A 15,755-nucleotide genomic window follows, 5' to 3' on the forward strand; every position below is an offset into this window, starting at 1 on the left:
GGGACCTTGAGCCTGTGTTCGGGTTGGTCTGTGGCACCTCCTTTGGGACGGAGCCGGCAGGGGGAAGTTCGGTGCACTCCTGCCTCTGCCCCGCACGTCCAAGTCCAAACCCCATGTCTTCAATGCCCCCACACGGGGAGCTGGCTTTGCTCAAATTTTTGTTTTAATTCATGGATCTCCTGTGATTTGGATCCGCTCCGAAATGTAATGGGTTCTGAATTGGCCGATGCAACACCCCTCCACCAACAAGGCCTAAATCGATCTAGGTTTTGCATAGCCTAATCCTAACCAACCAACCAACGTACACGCCACCTAAAACATAACCTCCTGCCCAGATGTTGTCCTGTGGGAGTAAAGTCTGTGTACCATGGGATAAAGAAAGACATAAAGACAAAGTCGCAATAAATGTATTTTTAATTCAAATCTTTAATTACTAAAATAAAAAGTTTGACATTCCAGAATACAAAGACCAGACCTTGCACACTATTTTGTTTTACACACAATTCCTAAAGAAAGTGTAACCTGCTCAGCTACTGCTGTTGCTTGCATGTGACATGTTTTGTGTAATAGCAGCAACAATGAAGTGTGATACAGTACAGTGCTTGATACTTTCAAAGAGCAAGAGGAGAAATAAAGGGGGAACTGATATCAGAGAGAAGTTGACATCTCAAGCCCAGTGCCATATAGATATGTCTTCATGCTCTGCTTCTCATAGGGGGCTCAGATAAGGTTAACCAATGCAGCAACAGCATGTCAAACCACCCCACAGTGAAACATAACTCTTTAATATAATCATTAACTAACCCAAATTGAGGGAAATCTTCAATAATTATTTTACACATTAAAATAATATGGAAAAAATATAGATATGTACATCTCATAGTGATATGAAACAATATATGCAACTGTACAGTAAGTCACTTTTTTCTATATACTTTCTATACCACAAGTGTCAGTAAACTTGCAGCTATAATCATTAGTTCTGTGTTAAAACTATTGAATATTCATGAACAAAAATATCAAACTCAACATAAGGTAGTCCCTACACTTCCTAGGAAAACAATGAAGTAGGATATAATAACAAGACAAAAGGAATATATTTGAATGTATTAGCACCGGGTTTTCTTTATTTGTCCCAACACTGTTGAGACAGAACACGACGCAGCAGAAAATCAACTGGGATATTGCTGTTATGATAAGACCTAAAATATGGTACAAGAACATGTGACAGTTTCTATTATACCATAATAGGTTGACGAGATCAGATATTCAGTCGCTGGGACAAGAGAAATAAGCTCCCAGTCCTGATTAATACACTTTACAGTGAACTGTGGGCAGTGGTGCAGTGTGTGAAAAGTGCGGTATAGTTAGTTGCATGACATGCTAATTATCAAACATCCACACACTGACACACACAGAGTGGGAACGAGGGTGAAAAGAACAGGGATATCTCACTTCTTATTTGGCACCTAATTCCCTCACTCCTAGTTCCTCTTGCAGTTAAGTACATATTTTTTTTTATCTTACTAAGATATGTAGTCATCATTTGCTGCAAAAGTGTTTTTTTCAGAGACGTGCCCTGCTGTGTATGCTACAGTTCACAGGCAGATCAATGAGTGGCAAGTCATTTAAGACAAGATTGCACATTTTGAACACCTCACATTCATATTCAAGTCAACACATGTAAGAAAAGCATACCAACATCGACACCTAGAAATTAACACAATGCGTTCAGTTATAGAATGGGGTCAGGTGAGGGTAGATTCTGCCCTTCTTCTCATTGGTCAAACATTGATTAGTTAAACTAAAAATTTAAGACAATAAAACACTGCATTTATCATTTTCATGATTCAATGTGCAAATAATGTAAGCATTTCACGGAATTCAAATGGAGAACATCCACCGATGAAAGTCTTCTGGGATCCTTGGGATTCTGAGCTGCATGATTGGTTGGTCTATGACAGCTCTATGACAGATCGGCACAGACGGTCATATCTCTGGAGGTGCGCTCGTGTTGAGGAAGTGGTGAGACTGAAGGTGGTAGAACATTAGGACTTGAAGACGTGCACAGCTCTCACCACATACTGCCTGCAGATGGGGCACTCGCTCATCCTCTTGCCACACTTGGTGCACGTGACCATGTGTCCGCACTCCAGGAGGACACAGTCGATCACGGCGTCCATGCAGATCCGACACAGGTTGTCATCATGGTTCGTCAGCTGAGCGCGCTCGCCATCTGCGAGAGGCCAGAACAGAGGAGGGAAGCAAGGTAGAACACACAGAGAACACGCTGAATGGCACCGCACACGCAAAGCGATGGTGACATCATGCTCTGGGGAGGTACAAAATAGTGACATGGCCTTCAAGAGCTCACTAAAAAATCCCCCATTATCCAGAGTGTCTTATCTGGGGAAGGTCATGGTTGGTACAAACCAGAGAGCAAGCTCAACACAGACTCGTGAAACTGTCAGTGCAAAGGGCTCTGCTACAAAGTGTTCCCATGACAACATGACTCCCTACACCACCTGATGGTATGCCGATGAAGTTTTGAATGCAGAAGGCAGATGCCTTACAAAAGGATAGATTAAGCCGCATAGAAAAAGACTACTTAAGTATGTTTAGAAATGGAGAGGTGATAAACTCTTGCTGGCACCATGGTTTTGATGAGGCGATGAATAAAGGGTAGGACATGCCCAATAAGCTGGAGTTCCTTGGGTGATCGCGTCAGCGGATAAAAAAACAAAACATGATGACAAAGGTGGTCTAGATGGTAGGGACACTGCATGCACCACAAGAAGGGTCAGGTCAGTGGACATAGATGGACGGGCCTGTACTTCATGCAGGCTCAGGAGTGATGGGATGGTGAGTCACAAACACTAGTGACCAGGGGTGCACTTGTACTTTATAGAGATCTTACCTCCAATTCCACCATTGCAGATAGGAGGCGGATAGGTTACCACTTGTGTGGAAGAGGTAAAGTAAGATATTTAATAATGATTCTCGTAGAACATTAAAGAATTAATTCTCGTAGAACATTAAAGAATTAATCTTGGAATCAACCCCATGTTCAACTAGATCCTAATCAGTGTAGGCTAATGGGGGTACCGTAGAAGACATGAGGGAGAGAGAGGTAAACCCTTACCTGCAGTAATAGCCGTGCTCACGTTTTCCACTGAGAAAGAAAAAGATCACGATTCTTCAGGTAGATTAAACATCGCTCATACCATTTATACAAAACAGTGCATTTAGGAATACTAAGACAATTTACAATGAATGAACCGCAAAAAAGTAATAAAAACACAATTTCTCATTTTTCAATTACCAATGCTCATTTGACATTACGACAATAGGGCTGGTACCCACATGACTTCCTGTTCTCCTCAGCCTCTCGGTACAGCCTGCTGACACGCTCCACCAGCTCCCACTTCTCACAGCACCCTGAATAATTGACAAAGTTCCTGGCCAGGATCTCCTTCAGCTGCCTGACAGACAGGCTCTCGATGTCCCTCTGGCTGGAGAGGTCTGACAGGGAAGCCCGCGCCCGCCTCCGTGTCTGAGGGCTCACCTGCAGGGGGACACAGCACCAGGCGTGGTCATGGCCAGAGCCAGGCAATGTAAGGAGTTAGAAATTATGCTACATTATACAGAATTATATTACAGTACAGTATATTTCAAGGGAGGGGAATCCATTTCAGAAGGTTGTTGAGTAGAATGTGATTTCCCGGCCTGAAAAACGGTGTCACAAGATGCTTTGCAAGGACTTCAGTGGGCAAGTTGAGAGTTAGGAGGGTATTTTCACCTCTGGTGTGAGTTCACTGGGTTCCATGTTCAGAAGGGAGAGAGACGTGGAATCGCCTACATCCTACACAGTCAAAAACAAACAAACACACACGTTGAGCACTGCAGTGAGAGAACACTACAAGCTGTTGGCAGACCAAGGCAGGCTATGCCAGGATTAGTATCCTGTTAGTTTGGGCCATTGATACTTTTGTGAACTGCAATGCATACCTTACATTTATCAAAGCTTTACTGCTCTGGCCACCAGCTAAACAAGAGTACATGTATTTATAGCAGTGAACCATGAATGGTCTATTCAACTCTGAGTTGAGCCGTCGTTTCCAGACCACAACTAATTCCGCTCACTCTCCCTTTCCTGTTCTCTATCCAAAAGATATGTCTGTCTGCTTGTCTAGTCGTCTCTCCAGCTCTCCCGTCAGACTATAACTGTTGAGTGGTGAACATAATCGGTGTTAGCACTATTGTTTTATTACCATAACTGATACAGTATATGAGCTCTTATCTAATGGTTAGACAGCCCTCACCCAGATGTAAGAGAGCTGGTACCTGGTTGGTCCCTGAGCTGTCGCTCCTACTGAGCGGTTCCCCCTGAGAGACAGCGAGTGCGGACAGCTCGGAGGCGGAGTGCGCCGCCGAAGTAGGCGGGGTGTACAGGGAGCGGGAGTTGAGGCTGGCTGTATCGGGGTCCACCTCCCCCTCGATTCCCTGGTGACACAGCACCAGGTCCACCAGGTCCTCCTTCTCCCTGCACGTGTCTGTGGGGACGTTGCGCAGCAGCAGGTACTGACGCAGGTCTCTGACCCGCAGGCGCATGAGCTGCGGACGCTGGAAGGCTGTCCCCTTCAGCAGGTGACATGTGGCGCAAATGCGCAGGCTCTCCTGCAGAACGGAGCATAGCGAGCAGAAGCTCTTCTTACAGTCGCAGCAGATATGCTGAAAAGAGAAGAGAGAGCGTTTAGATTAAACACTGACAGAAAACAGGCAATGCAACAGGGTCGGGATGCAGCTAGGCCCTGAGGCAGCATTGTGCCTTATCAGCGTTTGTACACGGCCTATTCAAAATGTCCTTTCATATATCATTTATAGTAGAAGACTAAACCATATCTGACTCCACATTTGAAGTAAGTGACCAAATTCACATCCATAGCTTTTGCTTCTTTTTTTACCCTCAGTCGGTAAAAAATGAAATCATCATGGGCATTGACTGTGATGGGAAATTGGGCCATCAGTGCTCAAACAAGCCCTGAGGAAGCAGATCTATATCTTGATACCGCTGCTGCATTTGTCAGTCATCCACATCTGTTCCCCTCCCTCTTCACACACTGTACACTGAGACTGGAGGCAATTAATCTCTTTCATGTCACAAACATCGAGCAGTAATATACACAGGCAGCAGGATTAGACACTTGGTTGGCATGGTGGCCAAGAGAACCTGGGGGAGCACAGAGTAACGGAATGGAACCCTGTTTGTTATATTATGAAGGTGACCCCCCTCCTTAACAGAAGGACAGAGACTTCAACCGCTCTCCTCACTATGGATGAAAAGCCCTGCTTATTTTTTTTTTATTTACCCATTTCTGATGAAGCAATTTCTGTCAAAGTTAATTTTATTTATATAGCACATGTTCATACAAGCAAATGTAGGACACAGAGTGCTTAAAAGAATAAGAAAAGATAAATACTTTTTTAATTTGAATACTTTTACAGTTACTAGCATTCTATATTTCTGCTAACAAAAACTATGTTTGCAACAACCACTGAGCTGCCTGTACTAATTAGCTGCACTAATGAGTCTCATGACGTAACTCTCCACATTTAGACTTTATCCTGAGTGAGTACACATCAGATTACATAAAAGGGTGTAGCTCAGCAAAAACACTGGTCCACTCTCACATTTGGTAATGACAACAGATGTGAAAACATACATGGAGTGATGCTCAGCTTATTAAGAGTTACTAGAGTCCACTCAAACTGACCAATGAACACAGGCTGCATCTTTATCCAATCAATCTTACACCCTAATCGTCTAGCGTAAATACCAATCCCCCTCAATAACAACCCACCTTCCTTCTGAACACGGAGAACGCCTGTCCGCAGGCCTTGCATACCAGACTGGGGCTTCCTGAGGTTGTTGGTGGGTACGTGGAGTATCCTGCACTGGGGGCAAACCGGAAGGGTCCAGCACCTGCTCCGAACCCGGGCTGCTGACCTCGCACTGCCCCTGTGCCCATGACTTCATTCAGCAGACCACAGCAGGAAGCCCACATGGACGAGGCCCCCGCCTAGAATTCAAAATACACAAGAGTTCAGACTACAGGGCATCACCGAGTCACCTCAGGTGGGCCTCGCTGCCAATCATCACGCTACAGTGTGTCACAGCAGAGTCCCATCTGTGAACCACAAATCAGCATACAGTCAATCAGTGATACTTCGAATGAATTTGTTTTGTGCTCAGATGTGGTGCCCGCCGGTTATTGTACGTCTGGTAATATCTACTAAAAATAGAGTGGTCATGGAAACAGATGATAATATAATACGCTTGATATTGCAACCACAGGGCCTGATATGGAAGGCTGGGGGCATCAATCACTTTGTTATTGAATGAGGAAATGAAAGCCAGCTTCTCTGCCGGAGTTAGGTTCTTGCAGGCAGAACAAGCTGGTGGCAACAACGCTGCTGGTGGCTTTCTTCAACCATTATTATTCCAAATGGTATATTTTCTTGTCTAAAAGAGCAAATGGTGCAATAAAACCTGTGGTGTCATCAATTATTCATGTTGCAGGCATGCTGAAATACCTTTTATTTATCATAGTAACAGCAATAACCATTTAATTTCAGCTGTAATATATCCTCAATCAATTCTGCATACAAACTTTCACATTACATGTGTCTTATTCAAATAGTAGATTGAATTCATATAAGATTAGGACTACTCATGGAACAGGACAATTGATCCATGTAGTTGTTATTGACTTGTTTCAACTTTAAAATTATGTGGAAGTCTGCCTTTGTCATTCAGGCCTACATTCTTCGTTATGTTGATTGAGGAATGAATACCTAGTATCTTGAAGTTACTGATTCTTATGGTAAACAGTTCACTCCTAGCTGTTTTAGGATGTATAAAACAAGACTGTGCTTAACCTTGAGCCTTAAGCATCAGTGTAACTGTGCTGGGTGGCCTAGGATAGAATTAAACTTTGTTCGTTGACAGAAGAAGGACGTATGTGACCACCAAAACCATTAAAAAAAAAAAACCGGCATGATCATCTTTAAGCATACTGCATTGTAATGATCATTATGCACACAGACCGCTCATTTGCTACAGGTGCGTAACCAGACAAACAGCCCAACAACATCAACCCGTGCACGTTGTGAAATAAAAATAGAAAAATATAAGTTTAGTGACCACAAGCTTGCTTCCTCCTGAGTCCTGGAAAGAAAGGACTGACGTTATAACTCGCTATTTGATAGCTAACATTAACGTTAACTAAATATATTTTTGATCAAATGAATCACATGCAACAACACAAATAGATAGCCTCTATCGTTTTAGATTTCTTGAGATATACAAAGTAGACAAGATAATCTAGTCTAGAAGCTAGCTATAAGGGGAGGATAAGGCAATATCTGAAGCAACTGGCTATTTTCATGTAGCTAACTAACTAGCTAGACTAGCCAGACAGGTTTGCTATCAAGTTAGCACAGTTAACATAGTTAACACTAGCTAACTAGTGAACTAGTGCTAGCTACCATCTGGCTAACTGTAATTTTGGTCCATCCAGCGGTCCGTTAGCCATGATGACTTCAGCATAACATTACCATAACGTTAGTTAGCTAGCCACATCGGTTGCAGCTAGAACTAGCCATAAGCAGATAGGTAACGTTATGACAAGACTTGGTCGATCGGCTAGAAGCTAGCTAACGTACTGTAACGTTAGCTAACAACAATAATTTAATCAAACACGCAAGCTAGCCAGTCTAGCAACCATAAATCGAGAAAGTGTACCTTCATAGCAATTCCGGGTTGTAGAATTTGTGAAAGTAAATTGATAGTCTAACCATTGCAACGGTCCATGGGATCCTCTCTTCATAAACTGTCTTTTCAGTCTTTTTGGATCAGGAAAGGGTTGTCCTTTGCTACTAGCTGGTAGGTAGCTATGTCTAGCTAACGTTACGGAGCCGATGAACTAGACAGCGATAGCAGAGTGGTCCGATAGGCGTTAGACATGCTTCCCACCAATCGTATCAAGGAACCCAACATCAGTATTCGAGCCGTGTGTAGCTCCAGTCCTATGCTCCAGTCCAGTCACAATTCAGGGTTGCTTACTTTCACTGGCTTCTTTGCTGTTTAGAAAGTTGCAATTTCCCATCGACTAAATAAAAATTAGATTCATATTTAAAGCTAACGTAATGTTTATTCACGACTAATCGATGTGTCTGTGTCACACATTGTACACTGACACGTAAAATCAATGCGTCACTGACGTAGAAATCGGGGGACAGAAGGAGGGCAGTTTGAAGCTAATACATCCATGGTTTGAAGTGACGACTTTCAAGCAAGTGTCTATAAACAATAATAATAGCTAATAATCGCTAAATAATTAACCAATGTTAATATATTGTTTTTCTCTATAATTTAGAGACGAAAAGCAAATTATTGTCACTTGTTAGAATGGGGAGCTTAGCTTTGGAATAGCTATCGAAGTTAGCGTTAGTGCTAACGTGCTAGCTAACTAACGTGAATTTGCTAACGATTACTAGGTTAGTTTAGCTAGTCTAGCTAGCAAACCTAACAGCAATTCTTTTCAAAACGTGTTTCGTGTCAGCTGAGTTTCCTAGCTAGCTATATTAAACATCTTGTTAGCAAGCCAACGCTACTCGTTACAGACCCGAGTTTTATATCAGTAGCTTCATCTACTCAAGTGTCCTCCAAATAATGGCGAGCGTTCATGAAAGTTTGTATTTCAACCCAATGATGACCAATGGGGTCGTTCATGCCAATGTCTTTGGTATCAAAGATTGGGTCACGCCGTATAAAATCTCTGTCCTTGCCTTACTATACGAGATGACCACGTCGAAACCTACTCTTCAAGAAAGAAGACGATTGAACAAACTCATTCTGCCACTTCAACAGGTTTGACTTATACGTTTAAACTTTTCTTTAACACTGACTCAATAGTCTTGTCAGCTGGCCTCTGAGAGAGAAATTCTTTGTCTGTTCATCAAGGGTCCTGACCTGACACTTGGCCAGTTTCTTAAGAGTGTAGAGGAATGTTGCCCTCAAACGGCATATGCTGTGAAACGCAAGTATGATTCAGATAAGATTCTGCCAAGATCTAACAGTTCGCTTGTAGCCTACTGCTGTTTAATAGAATAGTTTTATTTAGGTGTTCCGTTTTCCCCCTTAAGGTTGCATGAAATGGCTGACGGAGAGCTCAAAGACATGGAATACTTCTTTGCCACACTTCCTACTCCATTCACTGCATTTGAATCTGAGGCTTATAAAACTAGTGTTGTTGGTGAGTATCCATTAGCTGTATTACAAGACTGACTATGATCAGATTTGCTAAGGGAGGTTAAAAAAAGAGATTGAGGTCGAGAAGATTACAACTGAATTACTGTGTCATGATTCTTTCTGTATTTTTTTTTTAGGGCTCTTTATGAGACACATGCTTTTGGCCTACAACAAGCTGTCATTCAGCCAGGTGTACAAGCTGTATAAATCCCTGCAACACTACTACCACAGTTACTATGACTATGCCCAGCCTAGCAATGGTCAGGCGGAGCTGCCTGCATTGACTGCTGATGACTCTGATATGGACCTCACCAGCACAGAGGACACAGTTGGGGACAGAGTGGAGAAGGAGGAGCTGGACACATCATTTCAAGAATCAGATCTTCGGTTGGTGGTGACTATAGTATATTAAGTAACACGTGTTGTGGCAGAGGTTTCAGAAGCATACTGTATCACTGTATTCAACTTTAAATTGCTTTGATTGAAGGTTATATCTTATGTGCGTGCTTCTCTTTATGTTGCTCCTGTTTTATAGGATTGAAGATATCCCAAGCAGAGGACCACTCTCCCAAAAACAAGCAGAATATTTCCTTGCTAGACAGGTTAGTGTGAATGTTTCTGGTAGTCATCACATTTGCAGTACATGGGTATGGGGTTCATTGCTGGGCCTTTGTGCATGTAGGACATGAATTGTGTTTGACAGTGGTCCCATCTTTATACCTAGGCATACCTTTTGAAGAATGATGAGAACAAGGCCCTAAAGCCAGCTGCTCTGCAGGATGAGCTGAACAACATGCTGAAATTCAACCCAGACTTTGCTGAGGCGGTAAGGCTCTGGTGTGAGCATTTCCACTATCAGGTTTGTTTTGAGAAAGAATTATCCCCAGGTGACATGTCTCTGTCTTTCTGCAGCATTACCTGAGCTACCTGAACAGCATGCGGGTCCAGGACATCTTCATCTCCACCCACAGCCTGCGACATTACTTTGACCGCCTCATCCTGTCTGGCAGTGAGGGCAAGAGTAACGGGGATGAGGGCTATGGGCGGAGCCTCCGCTACGCTGCCCTCAACCTGGCAGCACTGCACTGTCGCTTTGGACACTAGTAAGTAAGGGCACCCTTGTGGGAGTACCATAAATGACTCCGGCTAGTGACGCACGCTTCATGTCTGTTACAAACCTTTTACGTCTAGTGTAATGCAGGGCCTAACACTAGGACAACAGTGGGTGTGCGCAACACAAAATCCATTAAAAAAAAACATACAGTAAGTGCCACTTTATTTATTCACAACAGGGAACAAGGGAACCATGAATGGTGCCAAATCAAACCAATTGATATAAATGTGCTAACTACCTAACCAAAAATCTAACCTAACCAAAAATACAATGGGTGGCTCCCATTCCTAGCCTGGTGTCTATAACAGAGTTAAGGCTACGTGATGATATGTACGCCCAAGGTCATCTTACCTATCCCCTTGTCCCTGTGTGTCAGAAGGCACGTAAAGTATAAAGCAAACTATAGCAAAACTATAACATAGGCTTCTAAGACATAGAACTAACAAAAAGACTGACAGCAAGAAATAGGCAAAACAATGACACAATTTCTCAACAAAGGACATGAGGAGCTATATATAGGGCAGGTGGATGGCCATCCAATTGGACACAATGGGGCACACATGGCAGGGAGACAAGACGATTGGACACAGGATGATTGACAGGACACAAGGAACTGGGGAGGAACTGCACACACTGTTGTCAAACACCTGAGGGAGACAGACAGACAAAACAAACAGGACACATTAGTGTAGGGACGTAACAATGTCACACCTCTTCCTAGTGACGTCAAGCTTTTTTGACTCAGTCAACAGGCAGACATGGCTCTACAAGAGGCTATCCGCATCGCTCAGGAGTCCAATGACCATGTGTGTCTGCAGCACTGCTTGGTGAGAACTTTTACATAGGATAAAAAAACGATGCCAACCCTTTTTTTTTCCTTTATCGTTGTTCATTCTCAATCAATGAATCTCTGTCTTTTTGTTGCTGCGTTTCAGAGCTGGCTTTACACACTGGAACAGATGAAAGGATCGGACAGCTCTGTGCTAACTGAGGATTCTGTCAAGATGGCTGCCCACTTCTGTCTACCGGTAAGGATTCAAATGACGAATGACTCAGGAGACTAGAGTGTTGAGTGGCTGTGACTGTTCAGGCATTCAAACCTCTCTAGCGCCACCTCTTGTCTGTGTCTCTGTCTTAGTACCTGGCATCTCTGGGAATCCAGTCGCTTGTCCAGCAGGGGGCGATACAGGGTAAGATGGCCCATGAGCTGATGGATGCTCTGAAGGATACAGACATCCTGCACTGGAAGCACAGCCTGTCAGAGCTGATAGAGATCAGCCTGGCTCAGACTACGTCCATATGGAGGATGTACGGCAAGAGGTCAGTGTCCTCCAGGCATCCAGACCCTGACTACTGGAGCCAATATCACACAGTACAACACCAAGATTGTTTCCAAACACAGTTGGGCTTGTGTTGACGTCCAGTGCTATATGTACAGTATGTTTGCATAATGCTTGTATTCAAACACGTGTTGTCAAGCACTATGGCACAGCAGCAGGCCCAGCTACTCCTCAACATGAACAGTCTGGAGCCGGTCAACTTTGGGGTCCAACAGAACAACACGGAGGCCTACGCTGTGGCTCTCTGCCACCTGGCTGAACTTCACGCTGAGCAGGTAGAGTACCCCAAACCACCTCTAATAAATCTTATCTGCCTGGCCCCAAAGGCAAGGACACTTCTCCCCCTTAGGCCCCCACAGCATACCCGCCTGATCTTAACCAGCATTGATTAGGTCCCAGCTCCTGAGCTCAGGGCTCGTTGTGGCTGAATGAGCCTTGCCTGATGATATGTCCCTGTCCCTCCACTGCAGGGACTATATGGGGCTGTGTCAGAAGTGATGGAGCACCTGAGGGAGCAGTTCCCCCCTCACACCCAGCACGCTAAGGTGAGCCCACTACACCGCCATGTTCTGCTTTGGTGATTAAGGGAGTACAGACATCACTGACACGTTGTTAGAGCACATGGGATGTTATATAGTAACAACATACTACAAAAGAATGAATTGTGAGGGTTTTCTCGGTCTCCTCTGCGAACCAGCTGTGGATGCTCTGTAAGCTAAAGATGCAGTTTGAGAGGGCTATGAATGATGGGAAGTACCACTTGGCCGAGCCCCATGTTACAGCCATCGCTGCCTTGAACAAAACAGAAGGGCTGTACAGGTAAGAGCAGAGAACAGTCTGGACTCATATTTCCTTCATAGACATGTACTGTATGGCCCAGAAGTTGAGTGTGTGTGGGGGTTCTGATGACAGGAAAGCCCAAGTGCTGAAGGCCCTGAATCGCACCACCGAAGCATACAGCATCCTGCAGAGGCTGCAGCTGCACTGTGAGAAGACCAAATGCACGGACATGATCATCAGGTAGGCCAGCTCACAGTGGAGGAGAACATCTACTCAGTGACGTTGGAGATTAGAGCTCTTCACTGTACTGTCGGGATGAGTGTTGGATCAGAGTTTCAGGGGTTTGTTTGTGTCTGTCGTAGGGTGATGTTGGCCACTGCTGAGCTCCAGTGGGAGTCCTGTGGTTTTGCCACAGCGCTGCCCGTCCTGTTGCAAGCCTTGGCCCTGGCTAGACAACACCACCTACAGGCCCTGGCCTCCGAGACCATCCTGCACCTGGCTTTCACACAGGTCGGACTACTACAGGCAACCACAATATTAACATCATCCTGTCTGACAAGCACGGCAGAAACACACACAGTTGCATGCGGTCACATATGCGGTCCTTCTGACGTGAAACGTTTCCCAAGTTTCCTACCAAACATCCTCTTTCACATTTCTGTCATAGTATTTTTTTTTATATATTTTTTTACATTGGCTCTTGTTTCTCTTCTCTCCAGCTGATGCTGGGGGTGCCTGAGCAGGCTCTGAGTGTCCTCCACGAGGCCATGGAGCCCATCCTGGCCCATGGGGCGGTCATGGACAAAGGCCGTGCTCTGCTGCTCACCGCCCGTTGTCAGATGGCCATGGCTGGGTCCAGGCCTGGCGGCCCGAGATGCACAGGTAACCACACGTCAACACTTACCCTGACAGAGTTCTGTGTTGATGGCCATGACGAAGTCACCGAATGAGCGATCTTGTCAGTGATATACTAAGGAGTCTGCTCGCCGGCTCTGTCCCTCCAGCGCTGGGGTTGGCTGTGCAGACGCTGGGCGAGGCTGCAGCCTACTTCTCCACGCTGGACTGCAAGGAGCGTCTGCGGGACGTCCACTACCTCCAGGCTCAGCTGCACCACTCCCTAGGCCAGACTCCCCAACGCAACGAGTGTGCCATGCTGTTCCGCCTGCTCGACCAGGAGCTGCAGTCACCGGGCGCATCGGTCTCCGTGAGACTCTGAGACATCATCCGCCCCTCCCCTTGCTTCTCACCCACATCAGCCCCATACAGTGCTGCTGTGCAAGCGAATTCAAAGTCAACTGCCAGTGTCTCTGCAGTTGCAGTTGTTAGTATTAGCTCATGGTTTCAGATGCTCGAGAAGTTTTGCATGGCAGGACAATTTGTATCTATACATTAAATATCATACTAAAAGTCTGTGATTCTTCTCAACTTTGTCTTCCTTTTTGTTTTGGAATTTGGAGAACCTGAAAATACCTTCCACCTGACTGTGTGTGCCTATGAGGACCACTAGATGGCAACCACAGAGCAGAGATAAGAAGTAGACAAATCATGTCTTGGACTCCCTGTTAATGTTGAACTGGTACCACTTGTACAGTGCATCTTATGGTCAATTGTAAATCATCTGTATGGCCCCAGAAATGAATGTTGAGATATGGTCCTTTTGTGACCCAAGGCCCTTTAGTTTTTGATTAACAGTAAATCTAATCTGTCATTTATCATTGTGATCTATGTGTTTTAAAGTAGTGGCCTTGGTGGAGTTACACAATGTGCAGTAGAGTGGTCAAAGGTTCCCAGGCAGAGATGTTTAGCAGACAGGTTCAGCAGACTCATCTTTGTGTAGGGGAGGATAAATTAATCTAGAGATGTCATTGAGGACCAGTTTTACACTCCCATGTTTTGATGAATGATAGTAATATCACAACCAGCCACAAGATGAGTGTGTTCTAATCTAGCCAGTGCAGTCATTCTTTTGCTGGAAGCGTGCCAATGAAGAAGGAAACCTTTTCAGTGAAGGAGAGGAATTCTCTTGAGTTATGTACAGTATACTGTAATATGATGTTACCAAGAGAGGACATGAAATTAGATGTCTGTATTCACCTGGGCTGAGCTGTGGTGATGTAATCTAAATGAATGAGTCATGATTAGTTTGAGGGGCATTCTTTATTGATAAATTCAGCAGATATTTTGTCATTCTGTCAGAACTTCTGACCTCATTAAGTGACATGTGACAACCGACATTTCTCACTGAATGCTTATCAGTTTGGATCACATTAACTTTTCTTGTGTAAGGTAATCTAAAGTTCATCTGTCAATTCTTCCTGGTTATTAACTATTTACAATGAAGTGCTGTTAACCATGAAAGCAAATTGATTTCACAGAGTTGCAGTGGTATTCTTTACCAAACATGATTACCTCTGTGGTCCACAATGGCATTCGTCCAAGATATATAAAGGTTTAAACAAAACAAAAGTTTCAGAGTAATGGCATAAACATTAACGCTGGTATGTAAACACTGAGGCCCTGAAAAGGAGCAGTGACATGCTAACGGAGTCTTTAACCCTCACATGTAACTTCCAGCTTTTTATTGAATGACATCAGATATACAAAGCAAATGCATGCTTTATCTCCAATGTTGCATTGTGCTGAAGGAAGCTAACAATGTGAGGTATGTTGAGACTAGCCAGATCCTAGCCTCTAGCAACTTATTATAACTCAACTGTTTACCCTGCAGCAAGTTACTGTTGGCAGTCACTGCATGCTTGGCTTCATGTCACCTCACATTATAAACAGATAATGAGTGTTCAGTGGAACAGAGGAGGCTTCTTTGTAAATAGACAGAGGTTCACATAACTCAATGTTGTGTTTGTTTATGCGTGTCTCTGTAAGCTTATCCAGGTGCATATAAATGTTATGCATAACATTTCAGATAGAGAGGATTTACCCAGTGCATTGAAGTTTTTAATGTAACTTATTGAAGTTTTTAATGTAGCCTATTGAAGTTTTTAATGTAGCCTATTGAAGTTTTTAATGTAGCCTATGTTAAAGCTGTTGAAAGCCAGATCACCATCTCTGCTGGTTTGTTGACATGGACTTTTTATTATTATTAAGGGATTCTAAGGTGAAAATAACAATAGAGACCAGGTGTCTGGGCCTAGTGCCAGATGCGTGATTTATTGGCGAAGAAGTTTTCTATACATCAATGGACAGTGAA

At 44.1% G+C, this 15,755-nt stretch overlaps 2 protein-coding genes across 3 annotated transcripts; one reads left to right on the top strand and one right to left on the bottom strand.

The window, feature by feature from the left end:
* Positions 1–484: 484 nt before the first annotated feature.
* Positions 485–7,969, bottom strand: rnf34a (ring finger protein 34a). 2 transcript variants are annotated; one of them, XM_084457104.1, is made up of 7 exons: positions 7,858–7,969; positions 5,862–6,080; positions 4,345–4,731; positions 3,800–3,862; positions 3,364–3,565; positions 3,143–3,172; positions 485–2,236 (listed from the first exon to the last, which is right to left on the bottom strand). In XM_084457104.1, exons 1-7 carry the CDS (start codon positions 7,858–7,860, stop codon positions 2,049–2,051), a joined length of 1,092 nt encoding a protein of 363 aa, XP_084313230.1. In that variant the 5' UTR covers positions 7,861–7,969; the 3' UTR covers positions 485–2,048. The 2 variants fall into 2 exon arrangements, with proteins under 2 accessions (XP_084313230.1, XP_084313229.1); XM_084457103.1 differs by having other exon boundaries at positions 7,805–7,922.
* A 371-nt stretch (positions 7,970–8,340) lies between these two features.
* Positions 8,341–14,061, top strand: anapc5 (anaphase promoting complex subunit 5). Its single transcript, XM_084457000.1, has 17 exons — positions 8,341–8,932; positions 9,026–9,105; positions 9,208–9,317; positions 9,451–9,700; positions 9,849–9,915; positions 10,038–10,139; positions 10,226–10,416; positions 11,173–11,254; positions 11,363–11,455; positions 11,566–11,747; positions 11,907–12,042; positions 12,238–12,312; positions 12,465–12,586; positions 12,680–12,787; positions 12,910–13,057; positions 13,267–13,429; positions 13,552–14,061. Exons 1-17 carry the CDS (start codon positions 8,735–8,737, stop codon positions 13,761–13,763), a joined length of 2,319 nt encoding a protein of 772 aa, XP_084313126.1. The 5' UTR covers positions 8,341–8,734; the 3' UTR covers positions 13,764–14,061.
* Positions 14,062–15,755: the final 1,694 nt, after the last annotated feature.

The sequence above is a fragment of the Borostomias antarcticus genome (genome assembly GCF_949987555.1).
Source record: "Borostomias antarcticus genome assembly, chromosome: 23".
Taxonomy (NCBI): Eukaryota; Metazoa; Chordata; class Actinopteri; order Stomiiformes; family Stomiidae; genus Borostomias; species Borostomias antarcticus.

Coding starts and splice junctions, on each gene's coding strand:
- rnf34a (XM_084457103.1), bottom strand. Junction 4,732..5,861: donor TCTCCGTGTTCAGAAGGAAG/GTGGGTTGTTAT, acceptor TTCTCTTTTCAG/CATATCTGCTGCGACTGTAA. Junction 3,566..3,799: donor CCAGTGAACTCACACCAGAG/GTGAAAATACCC, acceptor GTCCCCCTGCAG/GTGAGCCCTCAGACACGGAG.
- anapc5 (XM_084457000.1), top strand. CDS start 8,735: ATGGCGAGCGTTCATGAAAGTTTGTATTTCAACCCAATGATGACCAAT. Junction 9,701..9,848: donor TTTCAAGAATCAGATCTTCG/GTTGGTGGTGAC, acceptor CCTGTTTTATAG/GATTGAAGATATCCCAAGCA. Junction 11,456..11,565: donor CTGCCCACTTCTGTCTACCG/GTAAGGATTCAA, acceptor TCTCTGTCTTAG/TACCTGGCATCTCTGGGAAT.